This window comes from Peromyscus maniculatus, chromosome 8, assembly GCF_049852395.1.
Source record: "Peromyscus maniculatus bairdii isolate BWxNUB_F1_BW_parent chromosome 8, HU_Pman_BW_mat_3.1, whole genome shotgun sequence".
NCBI classification, from domain to species: domain Eukaryota; kingdom Metazoa; phylum Chordata; class Mammalia; order Rodentia; family Cricetidae; genus Peromyscus; species Peromyscus maniculatus.
In genome coordinates this window covers 101243704-101265327 of record NC_134859.1, presented here as the reverse complement: position 1 = coordinate 101265327, position 21624 = coordinate 101243704, and the positions used below count along the sequence as shown (strand labels likewise).

Here is a 21624-nt window from a genome sequence, read left to right as displayed (position 1 = left end):
GATGTAAAATCACAAACTGATTTAAAATGTTATGAGATCTTTCTTTTTGCAATTTCTGTTTGTAATTCAATTGCACGGTTCTCAAAATGAACTTTGTAGATGACAGTGTCCTGTCACAATATCCAAAGGTTGGACATACCAGCTAGATAGAATACAAGTAGAGAAATTGATAGGGACAAAAATTGACTGAAAAGAGAAACTTATTTCTCTGGTTCTTGCTGAAAACAAAGGCCGGTTCGGTGGACTTTTAAGCTTTGCATTTGACTGAGAACTATTTCACTAGTAACCTAATAGAAAGCATAGGAGCGGACCAGAGTAGAATCCCCCTAAATTCAAGTGGCTCAGTGGGTGGTGACACCTGCCCCCAAGCCCAAGAACTAGAGTTCAATCCCCAGGAGAAAAACAATTCCTACAGACTGTCCTCTGACCTCCACAAGTGTGCCATGGCATGGGCATGTCCCCCACACAAATGATTTTTTTTTTAATTTTGGGGGGCTGAAGAAATAATAGCTCATGCTTGCTGACTGCTCATCCAGGACCCAGGTTCAATTCCCAGCACCCTCATAGCAGCTCACACCACATGTAACTCCAGTTCCAGAGGATCTGTTGTCTTCTCATGGCCTCCCTAGGCCCCAAGCACACACATGATGCACAGACAGACAGACATGCATGCAAAAACAATCATACACATATTTTTAATTTTGTATTTAATTTTTTAATTATCTTGGGATTTTGTAGTTACTGGAAACAAAACCTGTCTGTATTCTGAATTTGGCTGGCTGCAAAATGCCTTTCCAAGCCTGTGCCTCCTCCATGAACAACAATATCCCTGGGTGCTGGAGGGCCATACAGTTAGAAGAACCCATGGCTATAGCTGTCCCATGATTGGTTGATTTTGCTGTGGTTTGGGGCTGATCCTAAACGTTCCCAGAATGGGGTCCCCAACCCAACAGGGTCAGCACTCCCTGAGCACTGGGCAGAGACCCTGATTGTCAAGTCTGTCCCCAAGACCTCCTCAATGGGAAGCTAAGAGGATGGCCAAGCAGTCTGTGTTTTAATGAGCTGCTGGGTTGTACTGATTCATGCTAAGGTCTAGAACATACCAGCTCTGGGGTTCTGGAATGCATAGAAACACTTTGGGGGGGCTCTGATTTTGCAACTGTTAGACCAAAATAGTTGAGCATTATACTTTTTCCTAGGACTAGTCCACCATCCATGCAGAGCGCCCCACATTTGCTCACTCATCCCCCCCTTTGTTGTGGTTGCTTTGCAACGGAAGGTGGATATGAGGAGGTCAGTAGCCTTGGGGGTTCCCAGCCCCTCTCAGCAAAGAAGCCACTGTACCAGGGAAAGAAAGAAAAATGAGCTAAACTTGGGGAGTGCTTTCCTGGTCCATGATCCCCAAAAGCTAACACCTGTAACACTTTCCCCAGGGACTCTCGGCCTCCCTGGCTGGCAGTCTTGTCCATGTCTCCCAAACCCCTTAAAAAGAATGTTGCAGAGGTTAGGGATGTTTGTGACTCAGCTGATTAGAATGCTTGCCTAGCACACATGGAGTCCTGTGTTTGATACCTAGCATCACACAGACTGGGTGTGGTTATGCGGATCTTTAATCTCAGCACTTGGGAGGTGCAGGGAGGAGGATTAGGATTATCCTCAGCTACATAGATAGAGGCCAGACATCCTGGACTACATGATTAAATGCACTCTATAGACCTGTAGTATCGAGCAAAGTGACCAACAGTCAACTGTCATGACTCAAAACAAAATTACTTCAAAGTCAAATTCATTCCTTGTTGGCACCAAACCCTTGTCACATGGCCAACAGTCATGGGTTCCAGTAGTGACCCTATTAGACAGTTGTGGCGTATTGATGGAGAGTTCCCAGAAAGTTTTAACAGCCAGCACTGCTCTGGGCAGTTTGCTGTTGACAAGTCTGCAGGCTGACTCAACCCACTTTCACCTCTGTTTTCAGATACTGCCTGGCTGGGCTACCTGTGGGGTACCAGTTTAAGAACATCACGGATGCTGACGTCAACAACCTGTTGTTGGAGGACCTCATCATTTGGACCAATTATGAGATCGAGGTGGCAGCCTACAACAGCGCCGGGCTGGGCGTCTACAGCAGCAAAGTCACTGAGTGGACTCTTCAGGGAGGTGGGTGGAGAAAGGGGCCATGGAAGAGCAGGTGTGTCCCTTTCTCCAGGTCCCTGGGCCTGTTGGGCTGCATGCCTGCCGGGCCATCCATCTGTCCAGTCATGAACACCTGGCTGACTTCACCTGGCCCTTCATTATGGGGCTTGAGTGGCATCTCCACCTGGCTCCCCTGGGGCAGATGGCTGAGGAGAAAAGAAGAGAGTGGTCAGGAGTCATGTGGGAAGAGGTAGAGGGTCCTTCTGTGATGTTTCACCTTTAACTGGATCACAAGACAGCTTGGGAGGTGGATCAGAAAAATTTATTGAACTCGAATTAATCCAGGAAGTAGGGGAGGAAGGGGACCCTTGGTTTGGTCAAGCACTGTCTATAGAGTCTGCCCATGTCCTCTACCATGCTGGACAAGGTGAACAGCTGCAACCAATCTCTTGATCTCCTCTAGTTCCCACGGTGCCCCCGGGCAACGTGCATGCAGAAGCCACCAATTCCACAGCCATCCGCTTCACCTGGAATGCCCCCAGCCCCCAGTTCATCAACGGCATCAACCAGGGCTACAAGGTAGGTGAGGGTCTCTTCTGTCCTCTGAAAGGAGCCTGGAGGGACTCAAGAGGAGAGGGAAGAAATGGAGGGCTCCAGGGAAGAGCAGTGGGGTCACTGTGGGTTTCTAAAACCAGACTCCAGCAGGCAGAAGTCACGACAGAAGCAGAGGATACTCCCTCCATGACTTTCAAGGTCACAGACAGGCTTCTATGATAGCATACAGTGCCCTAGCTGTCACCAGAAAGAGACTGTCCTTGGTAAACTCCAGCCACAAACAAGGCCTGTACACCTGAACATAGCCATATTCCATCAGAACAAAGCAGAGGCCACTCTGCTATGGCTCTTACATGCTACCTGCCAGGCAAGCCTCCGTGGGCTGTCCTTGGCCCCATACACAGTGTGGAGAGAGGCGTGGGATTAGGACTCGGGCAGACTTGGACTAAATCCCAGCTTGTCTCTTGCTGACTGATGTCATGAATTTTGGTGTGGATGCTGTGCCCTCTCCTTATAGCCTCATGAGGGTCTGTGACCTCATCCCCTCTTCTTTCGAGAGTGCCAGTCACACTGGATTAGGGTCTGTCCCTGATGACCTCACTTAACTTTAAGCAGCACTTTGAAGGCCCAAGTTCCAAACACAGCCACCCCCGGGGAGTTGGGCTTAGAACTTTAACATATGAACTCATCACAAACATGATCCACCAGCCAACAACTAATAGAAGCGTCCAAATTGTAGCTATACCAATGCTATTTGGTTTTCTGGCCAGTTTAACTGCTGGGCATCTGGACTTCTCAACCATCCTGTCTGCATCCCTTCTCCTCCTGCAAGGAGGCTTGCTTTCCTCTGAGAGCACTGAGGACATACCACATAGCACAGGGCAACACCATGTTTGAAACAGGGGGTTAATAGGGGGTTGCCCTCAGCAGGGGGAGGCAGGTAGACAGATGCCACGTGCTCATTTCCAGGGGTGAAGAAAGAATCAGGGAATTTAAGGGGGCTGGGAAGCCAGGGGAAAGGAGAGAAAACCACAGACTCTGGGTTTGAGCTATGGTTCCCAGTGATTTCAAGATGACAGCTGCCATATCCTCAAGTCCCCTACACTGAGGCTGCGCATATACCACAGTCAAGATCATCTATGAAACAAGTGTCTGCACCATTGTGACTGTGAGGTTGGGAGGCCGGAGAGGAAGGAAGGCAGATTGTTTTGCCAAAAGAATGTTCTACTTGTGCTAGGAGCAACGTAGGGACCGGAGCTGGAGCCACCAGGCCACAACAATTTCACTCCAACAAAGGCAGAGAGCACGGGCCAAGCAAAGAGTCTTCCTGGGATCGGGGCTGCAGCCCGAGCTCACAGTTGCTGACTGGCCGGAAAAGGCTGCTAATTGGGACTCAGGGGAGGGAAAGAGGTCTGCATGGCTGTGGAACACAGAGGCCGAACTGGGAACAATTAAGCTCTGGCTGCCAAGTCTAAGCATAAGTTTTATTCTGCGTGTGGGAAGGGTGAGCTACCAACTTCTAAGGCAGAAAGCTCCCCAAGGGCTGGAAGGCCACCAAGTGGCCAGGACAACTAGGGCAATGGCCCGTGGTGACCCAGAACAAGAAGACAATGCAGAAGCCCCCAAACCTGCTTAATCCCAGGCTCTTTTAATCCCTGTACTCAGGAACTGTGCCATATAAACCAATGACCACCAGCTGACCAATATTTTGAGCACAGGAGCTCATGGGACAGTAACAGGGTGTCACACTTTTGGGGGCGCACCCAATACCAGCCAGCCAGCTACATACTTCACTCATTCTCTCATGCAAGACCCCTAAGAATTAAGCATTATGATCATCACCCCACTTCCCAGAGGAAGAAACTGAGTCATGGGAGAGAAGTCACTGTTCACAGTCTAAAAGTAGCTGGGACAGCACAGATTGAACCCAAGGCCATGCTTTTCCTTACATTAAAAAAGAAAGCATGGGGCTGGATTGGTGGCTCAGTGGTTAAGAGCATTTACCGCTCTTGCAGAGAATCCAGATTCAGTTCCCAGCACCAATGTGGCAGCTCATAGCTGCCTGTTAACTCCAGCTCCAAGGGATCTGATACCCTCTGGCCTCTGGAAGCACCTACATCCTTGTGGTGCACATAAACTCATATAGGTATATACACATTAAAAAATAAAACATAATGGGTAGACAGACATACAGACAGATCAATAGATAGACAGGTAGATGGAGGCTCATGTAGCCCAGGCTGGCCTTAAATTCAGTATGCAACCAAGGGTGACTTTGAACTTCTGATCCTCCTGACTCCACTTCCAAGCCCTAGGATTACAATATGTACACCACATCTGGTTTATGAGGTGCTGGGGATTGAACCCAGAGCTTCAAGCACTCTAGGCAAACACTCTACCAACTGAGCTACATCCCCAATCCTGTTTTTAATTGCAAAAGGATACCTACAACTTGATGTTTTGGGAGTACAAGTGAATAAAAGTGAAGATCTTTTCTCTTTGCTTCTTCAGTTTTCAGAATATTTATGGGGGAGGGGGGGGTGATGGCTGTCCCTGAACCTCTCAGCTTCTCCCAGCCCTTAGCCTGGTGGTTCTCAACCTTCCTAATGCTATTACCTTTTAATACAGTTCCTCATGTTGTGGTGACCCCCAACCATAAAATTATTTTCATTGCTACTTCATAACTGTAATTTTGCTACTGTTATGAATTGCAATGTAAATATCTGGTATGTGAGATATCTGATATGCGACCCCCAAAGGGGTCACAACCCATAGGTTGAGAAAAACTGCCTTCGCCCCTCCCAGGCAACTTGCTGAAGTGAACCCCAGGCAGTTGGTCACATCATCCCTAAATGTTCTTGTAGAGAAAGATTCCATACAAGGTCTCTCTATTAAAAACAAACCCTCATTGACCATATTACCATACCTAAAAATGTCAACCATCCCATCATTACATATCCTGCCAGCCTTTGTATTTCTGTGATGGTCTCCCAACCAATTCCTGCTCCTGGCTGGTTTATATATTCCCAGATGTAGATGAAGGCCACCCAGTTGCTGTTGGTTAAAGGTTTGAGTTTAAAGTCTCCATTGATCTTAGAGGCTCCTCTCCCTCTCTCCCTCTCTCCCTCTCTCCCTCTCTCCCTCTCTCCCTCTCTCCCTCTCTCCCTCTCTCCCTCTCTCCCTCTCTCCCTCTCTCCCTCTCTCCCTCTCTCTATCTCTCTCCCTCCCCCACCCCTAGTGATTTATTTGGCAAAGAAACTTAGTCATTCATCCAATGAATTTTCCACAGGCCTGGATTTTGCTGATTGCCTCCCTATGGGGTCATTTAACACGTTCCTCTGAGTACTACATCTGCAGTAAATTGGAATGTAGAGCTAGCGGCCAATTGGATTCAAGTTTGTTTGATTACCTTTTTGGCAGGGAGGTGGGGGTCCCCAAATGGTGCTGTGTGTTGACATCAGAAGATGCAAAGTTTGATTGTCTCTTTAATTGTGAACTTGGTGGCCATGGACAGCCCTGGTAGGGTTTGTGATTTTAATAGGAGTTACAAAATGAGGGTGGAAAAATACTGTCATTTCTTCTTGATTAGCTGAAATGCCTTCAGGAAGGAAGAAAGGAGAGGAGAGGGAGGGAGGGAGGGAGGGAGGGAGGGAGGGAGGGAGGGAGGGAGGGAGGGAGGGAGGGAAGTCAAGAACAGGAAGGAAGGAAGATGACGTTTCCCTTTGTCAGTTTTCTACTACATTAGGAACAATTTAAAACTCTATTCTTTTCCACAGCCTCTCTCTCAAGTCTCAGCGTTATAAAGTAGTTCCCTAGCATCTTCTAAGGCAACAGTTAAATTGGGTTGGAGGAGCTGTCTTTGGCTCCATTTTGCTTTTAGTGATGTCGTTATGTACTTAAGAATTTTTAAACACATCTGCTATGCTCCAATCCACTGCGGTTATTATCCTTATTGTTGCCAAGTGATCACTGGTCCCTTCAAGTTGGTTCCTGAGTCTTTTTCAACATGGTCCCAGGAGTCTCCCATGGCTGCCTGGCTGGCTGGGATGACAAGATACTTCAAGCTATATAAATGTATATAAAATCTACATGCAAATTTTGCCAGGGTTGGCAGTGCAGGCCTGTAATCCCAGCCATATGGGAGGTTGAGGCAGAAAATCCACAAGGTCCAGGACTGCCTGAGCTGTGAGTTCAAGGCTGTCCTAGTTGCTGTCTGTCGCTGTGATAAAGACCATGATCAAAAGCAACCTGGAGAGGAAAGGCTTCATGTGGCTTGCAAATATTGACCATAGTCCATCACTGAGGGAAGCCAAAGCAGGACTTGGAAGCAGAAACTGAAGCAGAGGCCATGGAGGAATGTTGCTTACTGACTTGCTCTCTATGGCTTGCTCAGCCTGCTTCCTTATACAACTAGGACCCCCTGCCCAAGGGTGGCACCGCCCCCAGTGAACTGCAGTCAGGCCCTCCATCATCAATTATTTACAAAGAAAATGCCCCCACAGATTTTTACTACAAGATGACTCAGCTTGTGTCAAGTGCCAAGGTGCGGGGGGGGGGGGGGGGGGGGGGGACGGGGGACTAGAACAAGGGCCAAACTGAGCAACTCCATGATACCCTGTATCAACATAAAAAGTGGAGAGAGAACTGGGAATGTAGTGCAGTGGTGAGGTGCTTGCCTGGCATGTGTGAGTCCCTGGGTTCAATCCCCAGCCCAGAGGAAAATAAAAATCCCTTCACTGTACCTTGGGTCAGACATTTTCCCAAGGAACTCTAGATCCCTTGAGATAGAAATAATAGTTAGATACTGTGATGTGACTACTGGAGTGTGTCTTGCACCAAAGACAGTATTGTTTCTAGATTCTGATAGTTGACAGCAAGAAGGAAATTTTTTTTTAATAAAATGCACACCGATGGGGCTGGAGATGTGGCTCAGTTGGTAGTGTTTGCCTGGCATGCAGGAAGCCCTGGGTTCCATCTCATATCACATAAAGCAGGCATGATAACACCTGTATTGCTGCACTCGGGTTGTGGAGGTAGGAAGAGGAGGACCAGAGGTTCAAGGTCACTCTTTGAAGTGTGATCCTATTTAGTCTTAGCAATACAAACCAGGAGTCAAATATTGGGGGGGAATAACCCGAAAGATCAGAGGAGCAAAGGACAAGCCACTGTCCACTTCTTACCTCTCCGGATCCTCAGACTGAAAGGGGGTGGAGATTCCTGTCTCCACCTCCTGATTGTGCTGGGATTAAAGGTGTGCACCACCACTGCTGGCCTCTGTGGTTAAGTAGTGGCTGGCTCCTCCCTCTGATCTCCAGGCAAACTTTATTTATCAGAACACAAACAAAATATCATACAATAACTCTTGTCTACATAGCAAGTTTAAGGATAACCTAGGCTGCATAAAACCCTGTCTCAAAAAAAAAGGTGCTGGTGATTTCCATTCGGCATCAAGATGGCAAGTTTTCTCGTAAGTCATTGGTCTTTTGTTTGCAACTTTTTTGTCCACAGTAAAAATCCAGTTCTTGCACAGCCTCATCGGTACCAGCTCCCTCATCCCACAGACACAATAGCTTCTGAACAGCGATAGGAGTGTGAAACTACTGATCAACAGCCCCAAATTCTTGGCATCTTTTATAGTCTTGGGGTATAAGCCGTGAAGGTCACACTTCACACAGCTGTGCTGTGATCTCTTTTGAACAGTTTCCCTTGCTGTAGTTTTCCCACAGCTCAATACCCTACCTACTGGGTTCATCGGCTTCCTGTGGGTTTTGACTTTTAGGGATTGGGTTGTTTTTTTATTTCATCATATAATTATGTATAATATTTACATGGTTTCAAAGTCAAATCAACAAAACAAATTTGAAGGGAATCAGCCTTGGCCTGAAGAGGTGATTGTCTTGCCATGAAAGCCCGACAACCTGAATTTACACATGTAAAAGTCTGGACACAGTCACCATTCACATCTGTAATCTCAGCATGCTCTGCTAGGAGAAGGGAGGCAGAGCAAAGAGGATTACCAGAAGCTGGCAGAGCAGCCAGCCTGGCATACACAACAGTGAACAAGAGAGACTGTGTCAGGAAAGGAGCAGGCAAGCATGGACACCGGAGGAGTCCTCTGAACTCCACGTGTACAATGTAGCATGCTCAAGCCTGCACTCACATTTGTATACATACACATCACACACACAGAAAAATACGGAGGGAGGGAGGGAGGGAGGGAGGAAGAGAGAGAGAGAGAGAGAGAGAAGGAAGGAAAGGAAGGAAGGAAGGAAGGAAGGAAGGAAGGAAGGAAGGAAGGAAGGAAGGAAGGAAGGAAGGAAGGAAGGAAGGAGAAAGACAGGCAGGCTGACTCGCTTGGCCCTACACTGTGAATTCATCAATGGATTAACCCATTTATTATATGAGAGCATTTATTAGTAAATCACCTCCCAGTGATTAGGCCCATGAGCCAGGAACCAAGCCTTCAATTCATGAGCCTTTGGACAGGAGGGTTGGGGTACTTTATATCCAAACCATAACTCCCAGAAATCTGGGGGACTTTGTGATCCTATGGTTCCATAACCCACACACATACACAAGATATGTATCTGATGAAGCAGTCTTGGGATGCCATAGCCCTGCTGCCATTTTGGGTCTCAGGGATGAAGCTAGAGGAAAAAGTTAATATGGTTGGTCCTTAGAATCACACGTCCATTGCCTTGTACACATCCCCATGGGTCATTTTTTGTGGGCAAGACCCAGAGATACTATTTTAAGACATATGTAAAGAAACTCTTTTTTCCTTTATTTTGTTTAAAATGGTAGTGATTGTAATTAGCTTAAGCCCAATAAAATAATATTTACCCAAATTTTACACTTGCTGGGGAACACACCACACAATTAATTCCAACAGCATAATTAATTCAAATTTACATTAATTAAATTAAATTAAAACATTAAACTCATTTCTTCATCTACTCCAAGGAAGTTGGGCAATTTAATTGCTATGAAACAAGATAACTGAAATAAAGAGGATATTTAACATACTTATTAAATGCCACTTAGTATTTCTGATTAGTATTTTTAGGGTCTAATTAGTGTCTAATTAACTTGCTATAGGCTATCTTTTCACAATACCAATTAAATTTCAAAACATCCTTTATAAACATCCGGCCCTGAAAAGGAGAAGATTAAGCATTGTTACTTGTGAGAGTTAATCAGGAGACATTGGCGTGGTATTGTTTTATATCTATAAATACCATGCTTATTAAAACTCTTCAAGTGTAGCTTTTCACCATTAATTGCTATTTAATCAACTTCAAATAAATGAGGAAATCTCTGGGACCAGCTGCCATTGTTGGAGACAGATGAAGGGCCCGGAAAACAAGAGCAGGAGGTAAGAGTGCAGGAGAGGAGGGGCGGGTGCAGGATGAGGGAGAAGAGGCAGGCTGTGGAAGGATGGAAGGAAAACACACAGGGAGGATGGAGAGAGCGCAAAGGGGTCCAGATGGGCTCTCCTGTCATCTCCTCCCCTCTGGGTGAAGTATAAGATTGACAACCTGACCTGGAACAAATGTAAGACGATAGCAATCGACACAGCTGTAACCTATGACCTCGGAGAACCCCATGGGAAAACAAGCCAGTAGGAAAACCGGGGTAGCAATTCAGATCCTCAGCTTCCCCTAGGGGTGGCTTTGTAGATGTGTGACCAGCGTGGTCACCCAGGACTCCAGGTTTAGAAGAGCTTCACCTCAGTGAAGGGCTCTGCTGTAGTCACTTAAAGTTTTAGAACTAAGAGGCCTCTGGCTCGGGTTTTGTGCCCAGTGTTCAGATCATGAAAATGGTTCTGATAAATGCCTCCCTTGTAGGATAGTTGGGACAATGGGGTGACAGGTCCCTATGGAAAGCGCCCAGTACTGTGTCTTGCCTGGAGTCAGAAGCCAAGACACCCAGAGCATCAGAATGTGCACAGGAGTAACCTGTCTTGTCTCTCTCTTCCCTGGGATGAGTGACCACAGGAACAGTGTTCCTTGACCTAACCTGTGGAAGGGAGCTTCACTTTTTCGAGAACATTCTTCTGGTTTCTCCTCAGCTGATTGCCTGGGAGCCAACACAAGAAGAGGAGGTTACCATGGTGACTGCCAGGCCTAACTTTCAAGACAGCATCCATGTGGGCTTCGTGTCCGGTCTAAAAAAATTCACAGAGTACTTCACATCGGTGCTGTGCTTCACCACACCAGGAGATGGGCCTCGAAGCAGCCCCCAGCTGGTGCGCACCCATGAGGATGGTAGGTGCCATGGGCCTCAGCTCTACCCCCAGCTCCACTCCCACCCACCAACCCAGGCCCTTGGGAAGTCCCTGGGCATCCTGGAACACAGCGGCCATCCTACATAGGGTGGCCATGCTCTGACTCTAATGGGCACTGGTGGGTGGGGGACACTTTTGGGAACAGTGCCTGGGCCCGTGGGACACCTGAGCTTCAATGACATCCTGGACACCTCACTGAAGGTCAGCTGGCAGGAGCCTGGAGAGAAGAATGGCATCCTGACAGGTAGGCATGATGATGCACCTGAGCCCAAGGGTGGGACCGTTGGGACTGGGGTTATCAGCTAGTCTGCCCCCTGCCTGCAGTCAGCCCCCATCCAGACCTCCCCACTGAGCCACACCCTCAACTCTCAGTTTAGCACTTTCAATCTGCAGCACTTCTCAGGGCTCCTGCCCCAGCTCTGCAGGACCTCAGGGTTCTGAGGACCTTAAGGGTCTGTCATAATGTTGCTCTCTCTGCCTGTCATCCCTACCCACAAGGGACATCCCACTGAGACTCTACCTGGGCCCTAGGCATGACACCAGCAGCTCCTAGCTCCTTTGGTCCCTCTGCTCCTGGAGTGAACCAAATCACCACACTAGAGAAGGAGTGAGACTTGGAACAAAGGTCAGGGCCAATGCACGATCTCAACCCAGCTCATGCTGCCGCTGTGGACTCTTGCCAGGGTACCGGATCTCCTGGGAAGAGTACAACAGAACCAATACCCGTGTGACCCACTACCTGCCCAACGTAACCCTAGAGTACCGAGTCACAGGCCTCACAGCACTTACTACCTACACTATCGAGGTGGCCGCTATGACCTCCAAGGGCCAGGGCCAGGTGTCGGCCTCCACCATCTCATCTGGTGTGCCTCCAGGTGAGTGCCTCTGATCAGAGTTCTTGTCTCTGCTCTGCTAGGCAGCACTCATTCTTGGGGGGGGTCCATCTGTCTGTCTGGTTTGTTGGCTAGTTGTTTGGTTGGTTGCTGATAAGTTGGTTTGTTGGTTAGTTGGTTAGTTGGTGGCTGATTGGTAGGTTAGTGGTTAGTTGGTGGTTGGTTGATTGATGAGTTGCTGGTTGGTTAGTAGGTTGGTTGATTGGTGGGTTGGTGGGTGGGTGGATGGTGGTTGATAGGTTGATTTGTTGATTGGTTAGTTGGTTGGTGGTTGACAGGTTGGTTGGTTGGTGGTTGATAGGTTGGTTGGTTGGTGGTTGATAGGTTGGTTAGTTGGTTGGTTGATTGAAGGTTGATAGGTTGGTTTGTTGGTTGGTTGGTTTGTTGATTGGCAGTTGATTGGTTGGTTTTGTTGATTGGTTGGTTGGTTGGTGGTTGGTTAATTGGTGGGTTGGTGGTTAGTTGGTTTGGTGGTTGGTTGGTGGTTGATAGGTTGGTTTGTTGATTGGTTGGTTGGTTGGTGGTTGATAGGTTGGTTTGTTAGTGGTTACTTGATTGGTGGGTTGGTGGTTGGTTGGTTGATTGGTGGGTTGGTGGTTGGTTGGTGAGTTGGTGGGTTGCTGGATTGGTTGGTTGGTTGGTTGCTGATTGGCTGGTAGTTTGTTGGTGGTTGGTTAGTTGGTTTGTTAGTAGTTGGTTAGTTGGTTGGTTGGTGGGTTGATGGTTGGTTGGCTGGTGGTTGGTTGTTTTTTTTTTTTTTTTTATCCAGAGTCTCAGTCTATAGCTCAGGCCACCATTGAACTCACTATAGTCCCATTATATAATCCACATTGGACTACAGCTTGTGGATAGACTTATTGTGGGTGGTTGAACAAGATGGGAATAATCTCAACCCCAAACACAAACACTAAACATGTCAGGCATCACCTCTGGGCCTCAGTTTCCCCATTTGTACACATACAAAGTTGGACCAGATCACCATGTGCTCCTATCCAGATCAGAAAGGCTGTGCCTGAATGACCCAGCCAGATTGCCTGGACCCACCCACTGGGGTGGCTAAGGCACCACAGACTCCTTCAACTCCCAGTGACAACATCTCATAGATATCTGTGTGGGACTTCCCAGGCCTAAAGTGACAGGCTTTCTGTGCCTCTCAATGCAGTTCCCTGCTCTATGTGGTCATTACTGTCACCGTTATTCTGAGACATAGAGAGGGAGGTAGATGGCTGTGTCTATAGCTCCCCTTGATACTGTGACAACATGCCTGGAAAAGCAACTTAGAGAAGGAAGGGTTTATTTTTGGCTCACAGTTCAAGGGTACAACTGTCATGGTGTGACAGTCACTTCAGGAGGAGCTCATAGCTGGTGATATTGCATCTGGAAGGGGGGAGGGAGAGGGGCACAATGTTGGTGGTCCTCAGCCTGTAAAATGATGCCACCTGCAGGTAAGGCAGGTCTTCCCACCCACCCCACCCTACCCCCACCCCACCCCCAACCTAGAAACTCCCTCACATACTCCGAGGCTGGTCTCCATGGTGATCCTAAACTCTGTCAATTTAACTGTCAGAGTTACTCAAAGACACAGTCTGTGGTGGAAGAGGTAGATTCAAACCGACATGTTCAGATGGTTTGTTTATCTGTTTGTTTGTTTCGTTGGTTGATTGGGTTTTTGATACAGGGGCTCACTATATAGCCTAGGTTGGCCTGGACTCATTATGTAGCCAAGGCTAGCTTCAAACACACTACAGAATCTGCTTTCTTTCTGTCCATCTTGAGCCCCAACAACTCCTGAGTTCCTGGTTGGAAAAAGAGAAGCTGCCTCCTGTCTGCCCCAACCCCAGCCCTTCTCACCTCCCAGCCATCACTGGATGTGGAGGGCTGTAGCATCGTGTGGCTGGAGACAGTTCTGATCCATATGCTTGTGCTAAGCCTAGCTTGATTTGTGCAGCTTTGTGGGTATTTTGCTTATCGCCAAAACTTCCGAGGGAAGCCCCTGGCAGGTGGAGCTCCAGATCTGTCCCAACCTCCCGATATGAATGTGGTACCTGTAAGGCATAGTGTCACAGATAGGCTTTGGCTGTGCTTCTTCTGTGATGTTGCCAAGAACATCGGACTGCTCAGGCTCCCTCCTGCTGCAGAGTCCTATTCCAGGGGGAGCCACTCTCTCACTTTTTCTACCCTCTTCTCTCTCTCCCCAGAGCTCCCAGGGGCACCCACCAACCTGGGCATTTCCAACATTGGCCCACGGTCCGTGACCTTGCAGTTCAGGCCTGGCTACGATGGGAAGACATCCATCTCCCGCTGGGTGGTGGAGGCTCAGGTAAAGCCTGCTAGAGGGGACCCAGACTCCTCCCCAGGCAGCCTCAGGCAGCCCTGTGAAGATCCTGTAAAGGGTGGGGGGCTCACTGAAGCTACGGGTACCTGGCATATCAGCTGGTCTTGGAGTCAAGCCTAAAAATGTGTTTCTCTCCGGCCTGCTGTGAGGTCCTAATGCAGGAGGACTCAGAGCCACCCCGCAGTCAGTTGTGGCTTTTAAGCTAAGACCTTCCCTGGGTGGGGATGATGCCTACCAGGAGCTGGGACTCAGAGCATCCCACTTGAGCACAGCAAGTTGGACAGGCCTTAGGTTCCCTTTTGCAGGTGGGCGTGATCGGGGAGGGAGAGGAATGGTTGCTGATCTACCAACTCAGCAATGAGCCTGATGCACGCTCCATGGAGGTACCGGACCTCAACCCCTTCACCTACTACAGGTGAGGCACAGGTGGAAGCGGGGGAGGGGGGCTGGCAACCCCCTCCATACCTCGCTCATTCCTCCTCTCCCACCCCAGCTTCCGCATGCGCCAAGTAAACATTGTCGGCACCAGCCCGCCCAGTCAACCTTCTAGAAAGATCCAGACCCTCCAGGCACCCCCAGACATGGCCCCGGCCAATGTGACTCTACGCACAGCCAGTGAGACCAGCTTGTGGCTCCGATGGATGGTGAGACTCCCTCGGGGGCAGTAGGATGGGATGTTCACAGGACTGTTGCCACCCTGTAGCAATGTGATGACCTCAAAGAGGTCACTGATTGAATATCTATAATTCTTTCTATTTATTTTGGGGTGGGGGGGTGCTGCTGTCTTGTTTGGGTTTTTAATATTTTTAAATTTCTTCCTTACTAACCTGGAAGGTGCCCAATAGTTAATTGTGGCCAAAGGAGGGAAAAGAGCTAGAAGATACTTAGTATGAGTTGGGGAGATAACCCAGTTATAAAGTACTTGTTGTACATTCATGAGGACCTGAGTTCCATCCCCAGCATCAACCTTTAAAAGCCAGGCGTGTTAGCACGTGCTTGAATATCAGTGCTGGGGAGGCAGAGACAGGAGCATCCCCAGGGCTCGATGGCCAGCCAGCCTCTCCTGGTTGCCAAGTCGCAGGCCAGTGAGAGGCTCTTGTCTCAAAAAATAATTGAACACAACGGAAGCTGGTTGTTGGTGGCACAGACCTTTAGCCCCAGCCTCGGGATTAAAGGTGTGGATCTTTGTGAGTTTAAGTCCAGCCTGGTCTACATAGGGGGTTCCAGGCCAGCCATGGATACCCAGTGAGACCCTGTCTCAAAATAACAAAAAAATCAAGTGAAAGAGCAAAGTGGGTGACTCCCGAGAAATGACACCCGAGTTTGTCCTCTGGCTTCTACACGCACACACACACACACACACACACACACACACACACACACACACACATGCACGCACACGCGCACATGCACACATGCACACACACATGCACACACGCATGTGCACACGCATGTGCACACACATACACACACGCATGCACACATACACACACATGCACACATACACACACACACACACATGCACGCACACACGCACATGCACACATGCACACACACATGCACACACGCATGTGCACACACATACACACACGCATGCACACATACACACACATGCACACATACACACACACACGCACACATACACACATATACACACACACACACACATGCACATGCGTGCACATGTACACACACTTGGGGTGGTGGGGATGAGGAATGCTGCTGACTAGAAGTATTGCCAGATGCCGAGCATCCTAAACTTCCTGTCCCGTTGAACCCTCTCAGGAATGTTGAGAAGGACACAGTCCCATCCTGATTTACAGCTGAGAACACGAAGGCTCAGAGAGGTTAGGAACATGCCCATGGGCGCACAGCAGCCCTGAGATGGACCCAGGATTTAGAAAGGGTCCACCTGCTGCTGTGGTGGAGGCTGAGACCAGGCCAGTCCCACAGGTCGGGACTGTACATTGAGGGTCATGACAATGGTTGACCTGCAGGAAGTAGCTCGCTGATGCACCGTGGCTTCCTCCCGACCTGGGTGCTGTTCTAGGTGCTTTATTCGGAGCCAGTCTTTAGATGTTCTCATTAAACCACAGCAGCAGAGGGAGGCTAGTCCCCAATTTGCATAAAAAGAAACTAAGGCAGAAAGAGGTCACATCACCTTCCCAGGACCCCCATATTCCCTGAGTTAACAGCAAGAGACTGAGCCCCCAAATCCACAACACAGGCCACTGAGCACATTGTCCTCTCACAGCCAGGAACCAAAAACTGTGCCCCTCAGGCCACCCTGGGGCAGCACATCTCGGCTGGAGTCCCAGGCAGCAGTCCTAGAAACCTGTGGAGCAAGTGAGAATAATTCTGAGAGTCGTGAATGAGAGAGGCAGCTGGTACCCTGGGCTCCTTAAGAGACCCAGAACCTTTGCAAAGCAAGAGCCTGCTTGATGGCGCCCCATGGCCCCTCTCGCCACACAGCCCTTTGCCTCCAAGAGAGAGCACTCATGGGTTGTGTGAACTAATGCATACCCCTGCACCATGGGGTCATGCTGCCATTCACCGGGTGGGACAGTGTGGCAGAGTGTGGCAGGAGCTGGTGGCTATGGGAGGCCTTGGCACCATGAGCCCCCAGCAGACACTGGTTATTAGTGCTGGCTCCTCGTCAGGTGGCAAGCACTGAGTAACACTTTGGGGCCAGCCCAGTGGCCCAGGGCACTGTGAGTGTGTAAGTGGGACCTATAGCCGCTTATGACCTCAACTTCAACTCATCACTATCCCCTACCAGCTGATCTCACACACACACACACACACACACACACACACACACACACACACACACACCACTCACTACTCCTTAATTGTCTCTGAAGGCTTCCAAACATAAAAGTTAGAGAGTGGGTTACTGGGGTGTGGGGGTGTGGGGGATGGGAAGTTGGCGTCTGTGCCATGCAGCCGCCTGACTCATAGTAGTGCATGGCCCATTGCCTCTCCTTAGCTGGTAGGGAAGTCGTGTGCCAGGCCCATCTCAGCCTCTTGCGCCCATCCATTTCTGTCTTAATGATCTCTAGCTCATGTCAGTAAGTGTCTGTAGAGGGACTTGGAGGGGAGAGAAGGGTGAGTGGGCGAGGGAGGGGCTGGAAGGAACTGGATAAGGTGGGTTGGAAAGTGACGCGCTGTGGATTGTAGGCATTTGGAGCCCTGGGGAGGCAGAATGGAGGGAGGGGACTGCAGGTACACCAGCTTCAGAGGAGTCGAAGCCAGGTTCTCAGCGGATGTCTGCTTCAGGCCAAAGGCCCGCCTCCACCACCTACCAACATTGCCAGATTTATCCAGCCTTGAACCAGCAAGCAGGACCCCTCCCACTGAGCTCTATGAGCTGGGAAAAGAGCCTGCCTTTTCTCTTTGGTGAGACTCTAACCAGTAAGAGAAAGATGAACTCCAGCAGGAGAGACTAAGGTTTGCTGGATAGCAGGACTTCCTGGCAGTGACAGGCACCCATGAGGATGCCTTCACGCTAGGCTCCCTCCTCCAAAGGGCAGCCTGAGCGGAGACCAGGTGTTGTAGGCAATTAACAAAGGGCGTGCTGACATCCTGAGTAAGGGGGTTAAACAGGAAGTCAGCCAAAGCGCCCTGCTAACCAGCACACTGGGCAGACAGGTCCTGAGCCTGCTGGGAAGGACCAGCCTCGGGGCAAGGTCATGAGTCAGGCATGTGTATGATGAACAAAGGTGCTACTTCTCATGGAAGTCCAGTGGGGAGAGATGGAGACAGTGTTACCTAGGGACAGCACCTCTTTGGGGTACGGGCTGCCCAACTGGTGGGCGGGACTGTAGAGTGGTCTCCCTCCTAGCCCCTCATCTCTCGGCCCCTGCTTTACCCCAGCCCCTCCCAGAAATGGAATACAATGGCAACCCTGAGTCGGTGGGCTACAAGATCAAGTACAGCCGGTCCGACGGCCACGGCAAGACCCTGAGCCACATGGTACAGGACCGTGTGGAGCGGGAATACACCATTGAGGACCTGGAGGAATGGACAGAGTACCGCGTCCAGGTCCAGGCCTTCAACGCCATCGGAAGCGGGCCCTGGAGCCAGGCAGTGGTGGGCAGAACCAGGGAGTCAGGTACCACTGCCCTTCTTCAGGGACCACCCAAGAGCAGGCCACGCTGCAACCATTTCTACAGATAGCTCAAGCCGCCATCCCGTGTTCCACCCATGGCAGAGCACCCTGCCACATCCCTAGCCCCCCAGTATTGCCCTTCCCTGGGACAGCCCCCACTCTTGGGGAGTCCGTGGAATAATGAAGCAGTACTAGCTGTCCAAACAGCCCACCCCACCCCCACCGCCCCGACATTCAGCTTTAACCCCAACACCCAAAAAGGGTGTTGAACATTCCAGAAATCTGTCTCTCCTATGAGTCTAGAATGGGGTCATCATTCCTAGAATATGAGCCCTGATCCACAGGCAGCCCTCATTTATCCAATTTGTGGTTCACTGTCCTGTGAGGTTGTGTGCATGTGCATGTGCATGTGTACGTGTGCGTGTGCGTGTGCGTGCGTGCGTGCGTGCGTGCGTGCGTGCGTGTGTGTGTGTGTGTGTGTGTGCATGTGTGTGTGTTCCTTGATACTTTTTAACTGGCAGGTGTATCTTCTGGCTTCCTTGATCCCCTAGTTCTGCCCTCCTTCACCTTGCTGAATGGAAATGCAAGGTCATCCAAAGTTAGTCTGAAAGCAGGGTAGACTGAATTCCTGAGTTCAAGGCCAGCCAAGCTACATAGTGATACCCTGTCTGAAAAACAGGTGAAGGTAGACAGCAAGGTGGCTCAGGCGGTAGAATCATTTGTCATACATGATGGCCTGAGTTTGATCCCCAGAATACATATAAAGGTGAAAGGAGAATCAATTAACTCTACAATGTTGTCCTGCAAATACACACACTAAGGCATGCACACATACCCTCCACGCCCACCACAGGCTCACACAGTAATAATAATAATAATAATAATAATAATAATAATAATAATTTGTAAAAGTTAATGAGCAGGAAACAATGAGGGAGGCCAGGCTGAGGATGTAATTCATTTGGTAGAGTGCTCGCCTAGCATGCCCTAGATTGCATCTCCCGCATAAACTAGACTTGGTAATTGAAACCACTAATCCCAGCACTTGGGAGTTAGAGGCAGGAGGATTGGACATTCAAGATCATTCCTGACAACATAGTGAATTCAAAGCCAGTACATGAGACCTTGTTTCACACCTTACATCCCCAGAAACGAAAGAGGGATGAAAAGCTGACCCCAGAAATTGCATCAGCAACATCCCCAGACCATCATAGGATCATTTGCAGCTGCGGTCTGCGTGGGCTGTCTTTTCTCCCACGGAGCTGGTGCCATGGAGCTGGTGCCATGGAGCTGGTGCCATGGAGCTGGCTCCTCGGTTGGCCCTGCATCTTGCTCCACTTACCACCACTGTAGAACTATTCTTGGATCCTTATTCCTCTTCTTCCCCCCTCACTCCCACAGTCCCTTCCTCGGGTCCCACCAATGTCTCAGCGCTGGCCACCACCTCTAGCAGCATGCTGGTTCGCTGGAGTGAGATCCCAGAAGCAGATCGCAATGGCCTTGTGCTGGGCTACAAGGTAGGTCTCGGGATCAACGGGGGGGGGGGGGGGGGGGGGGGGGGGGTGTAGCACCTTCTTCCCCAGGCCCCTCATCCAAGGTGACCTGTCCTTCTCTTCTTTCCCTTGGGTCTCTGCCTCACAGAGGAGGCACGGGGTATCTGCCTAGCCTCCCATCCAGCAATCACCATAGCAACCAGGAAGTCCTCCCTTAGGGGTAGGGAGACATCCTGTAAGTGACAAGGTCCTTCAGAATGCTCCCTCTTCCAGGGACTGAGCTAGGAGCCCCAGATCGTATCCTTAGCTCTAAGGGAGCCCGTCTAGTTTCTATGATCTTCTAAAATTCCTTTCCAAACTGTTCTGGGTCATGTGACCATGTGCCCATGTGGCCATGTGGCCTAGCCCTGGCCTGAAAGGTGAGAATTGTAGAATAATGTCTCCCTTGTGGGCCTACTAGCTGTACAGCCGAGTCTCCCCTTGTGTCTTAAGCCTTCCAAGAACAGTAGCTTTGCAACTGACCCTTTGGGGCCAAGCCCCTTCAAGGAGCCCAGTGTGCCTTCCCCATGCCCCATCCACTCCTGGAAATTACTCTAGACAGAGTCTGGCTGGACCAGACCAGTGCTAAGGCCCTGGTCTGTGTTGGCAACGGCAGGTGAGGTACAAGGAGAAGGACTCGGACTCCCAGCCCCGGTTCTGGCTGGTGGAAGGCAACTCGTCTCGCAGTGCCCAGCTCACGGGCCTGGGCAAGTATGTGCTGTACGAGGTCCAGGTTCTGGCCTTCACACGCATTGGTGACGGCAGCCCCAGCCACCCTCCCATCCTGGAGCGGACGCTAGATGACGGTAAGTCTACATGCATCCCGGGGAGCCCAGAGGGCCCATCCCTCATACCCTGTCCCACAAGGATCCCCAGTCTCAGGCTCCTCCTATGGAAAATGGGGTCATCGGAGGCTACCAACACACTGTAAAAGGATGATATTCATAGCCAGTAAGGGAAAACGGGGGGAAAGGAGCAGGTGAGGACCATTGGATATCTCATAGCCCCTTGGTAACACAAGTAAATAGTACGAAGATTTGGTGTTGGTTTTTATTTTGTTTTCGCCTGGGGCAGATCTTGCTTTGAGCACAATCTGTGAGAGAGAAAGTCTTAATTCCTGGGCCTGAGCCACCTTCCTGTATGCAAGAGTGAGACCAGCAGGGCTCTGCATACTGCAGATCAGGCTGACAGAGGCCTCTACCCCTCCGTCCTCCTACACACAGCAAAATACCACAAACATTTGCAAGGCCCAGACAAGTGCGGAAGGAAGCCCCAATACCGTATGTCTGTATAGTCTCACTATAAATCAAGCTAATGAGCTGTTAAATTAAATATGTTCTATCCTCCTGCCTTGACAAATATACCCACATAATGACCTAGAAGGCCAAGTCGGAGTTTACACATCTCATCTCCTTGACATTCTGGGCTGGAAGGGAGTGTCACAGGAAGAGGGTCCCCTCCCCGTCACTAGGACCTTCCTCGCTGTCCTCATCCACACTGTTCAGGCTCCAGCCCCCACCCCCAAACAGCTTTCCCTCAGCCATCCCCAGGGCACATAGGAGATCGATCTGGGTAACACGCCCACTCAGAGTCCGGGGGTACCCTTGGGCCCCCCTGGGCTTTTAAACGCCAGGATTCCAGAGCCCGGTATGGAGAGAGGTTTCCTGCAGGCTCATGATAAGTGCTTTCCAATCCAAAGCACAGACCAGGCTGGGGTCTGCAAGGCCCTGGGTGAATGGATGAAGCCCTGACAGAGGCCCGGGGATCATTCCAGCACA

General features: G+C 49.9%; 1 protein-coding gene across 2 annotated transcripts in view; it reads left to right on the top strand.

Moving 5' to 3' along the window:
- The window catches only part of Sdk2 (sidekick cell adhesion molecule 2), a 284873-nt gene that overhangs the window by 209258 nt on the left and 53991 nt on the right, over nucleotides 1–21624 (top strand). For both annotated transcript variants that reach the window (XM_042283063.2, XM_006970439.4), the window contains exons 17-27: nucleotides 1976–2157; nucleotides 2597–2712; nucleotides 10760–10955; nucleotides 11121–11219; nucleotides 11659–11850; nucleotides 14067–14188; nucleotides 14509–14618; nucleotides 14697–14847; nucleotides 18080–18317; nucleotides 19716–19831; nucleotides 20463–20652. In XM_042283063.2, the coding sequence (XP_042138997.1) occupies nucleotides 1976–2157; nucleotides 2597–2712; nucleotides 10760–10955; nucleotides 11121–11219; nucleotides 11659–11850; nucleotides 14067–14188; nucleotides 14509–14618; nucleotides 14697–14847; nucleotides 18080–18317; nucleotides 19716–19831; nucleotides 20463–20652 (1712 nt within the window). The remainder of the gene's footprint in view (nucleotides 1–1975; nucleotides 2158–2596; nucleotides 2713–10759; nucleotides 10956–11120; nucleotides 11220–11658; nucleotides 11851–14066; nucleotides 14189–14508; nucleotides 14619–14696; nucleotides 14848–18079; nucleotides 18318–19715; nucleotides 19832–20462; nucleotides 20653–21624) is intronic.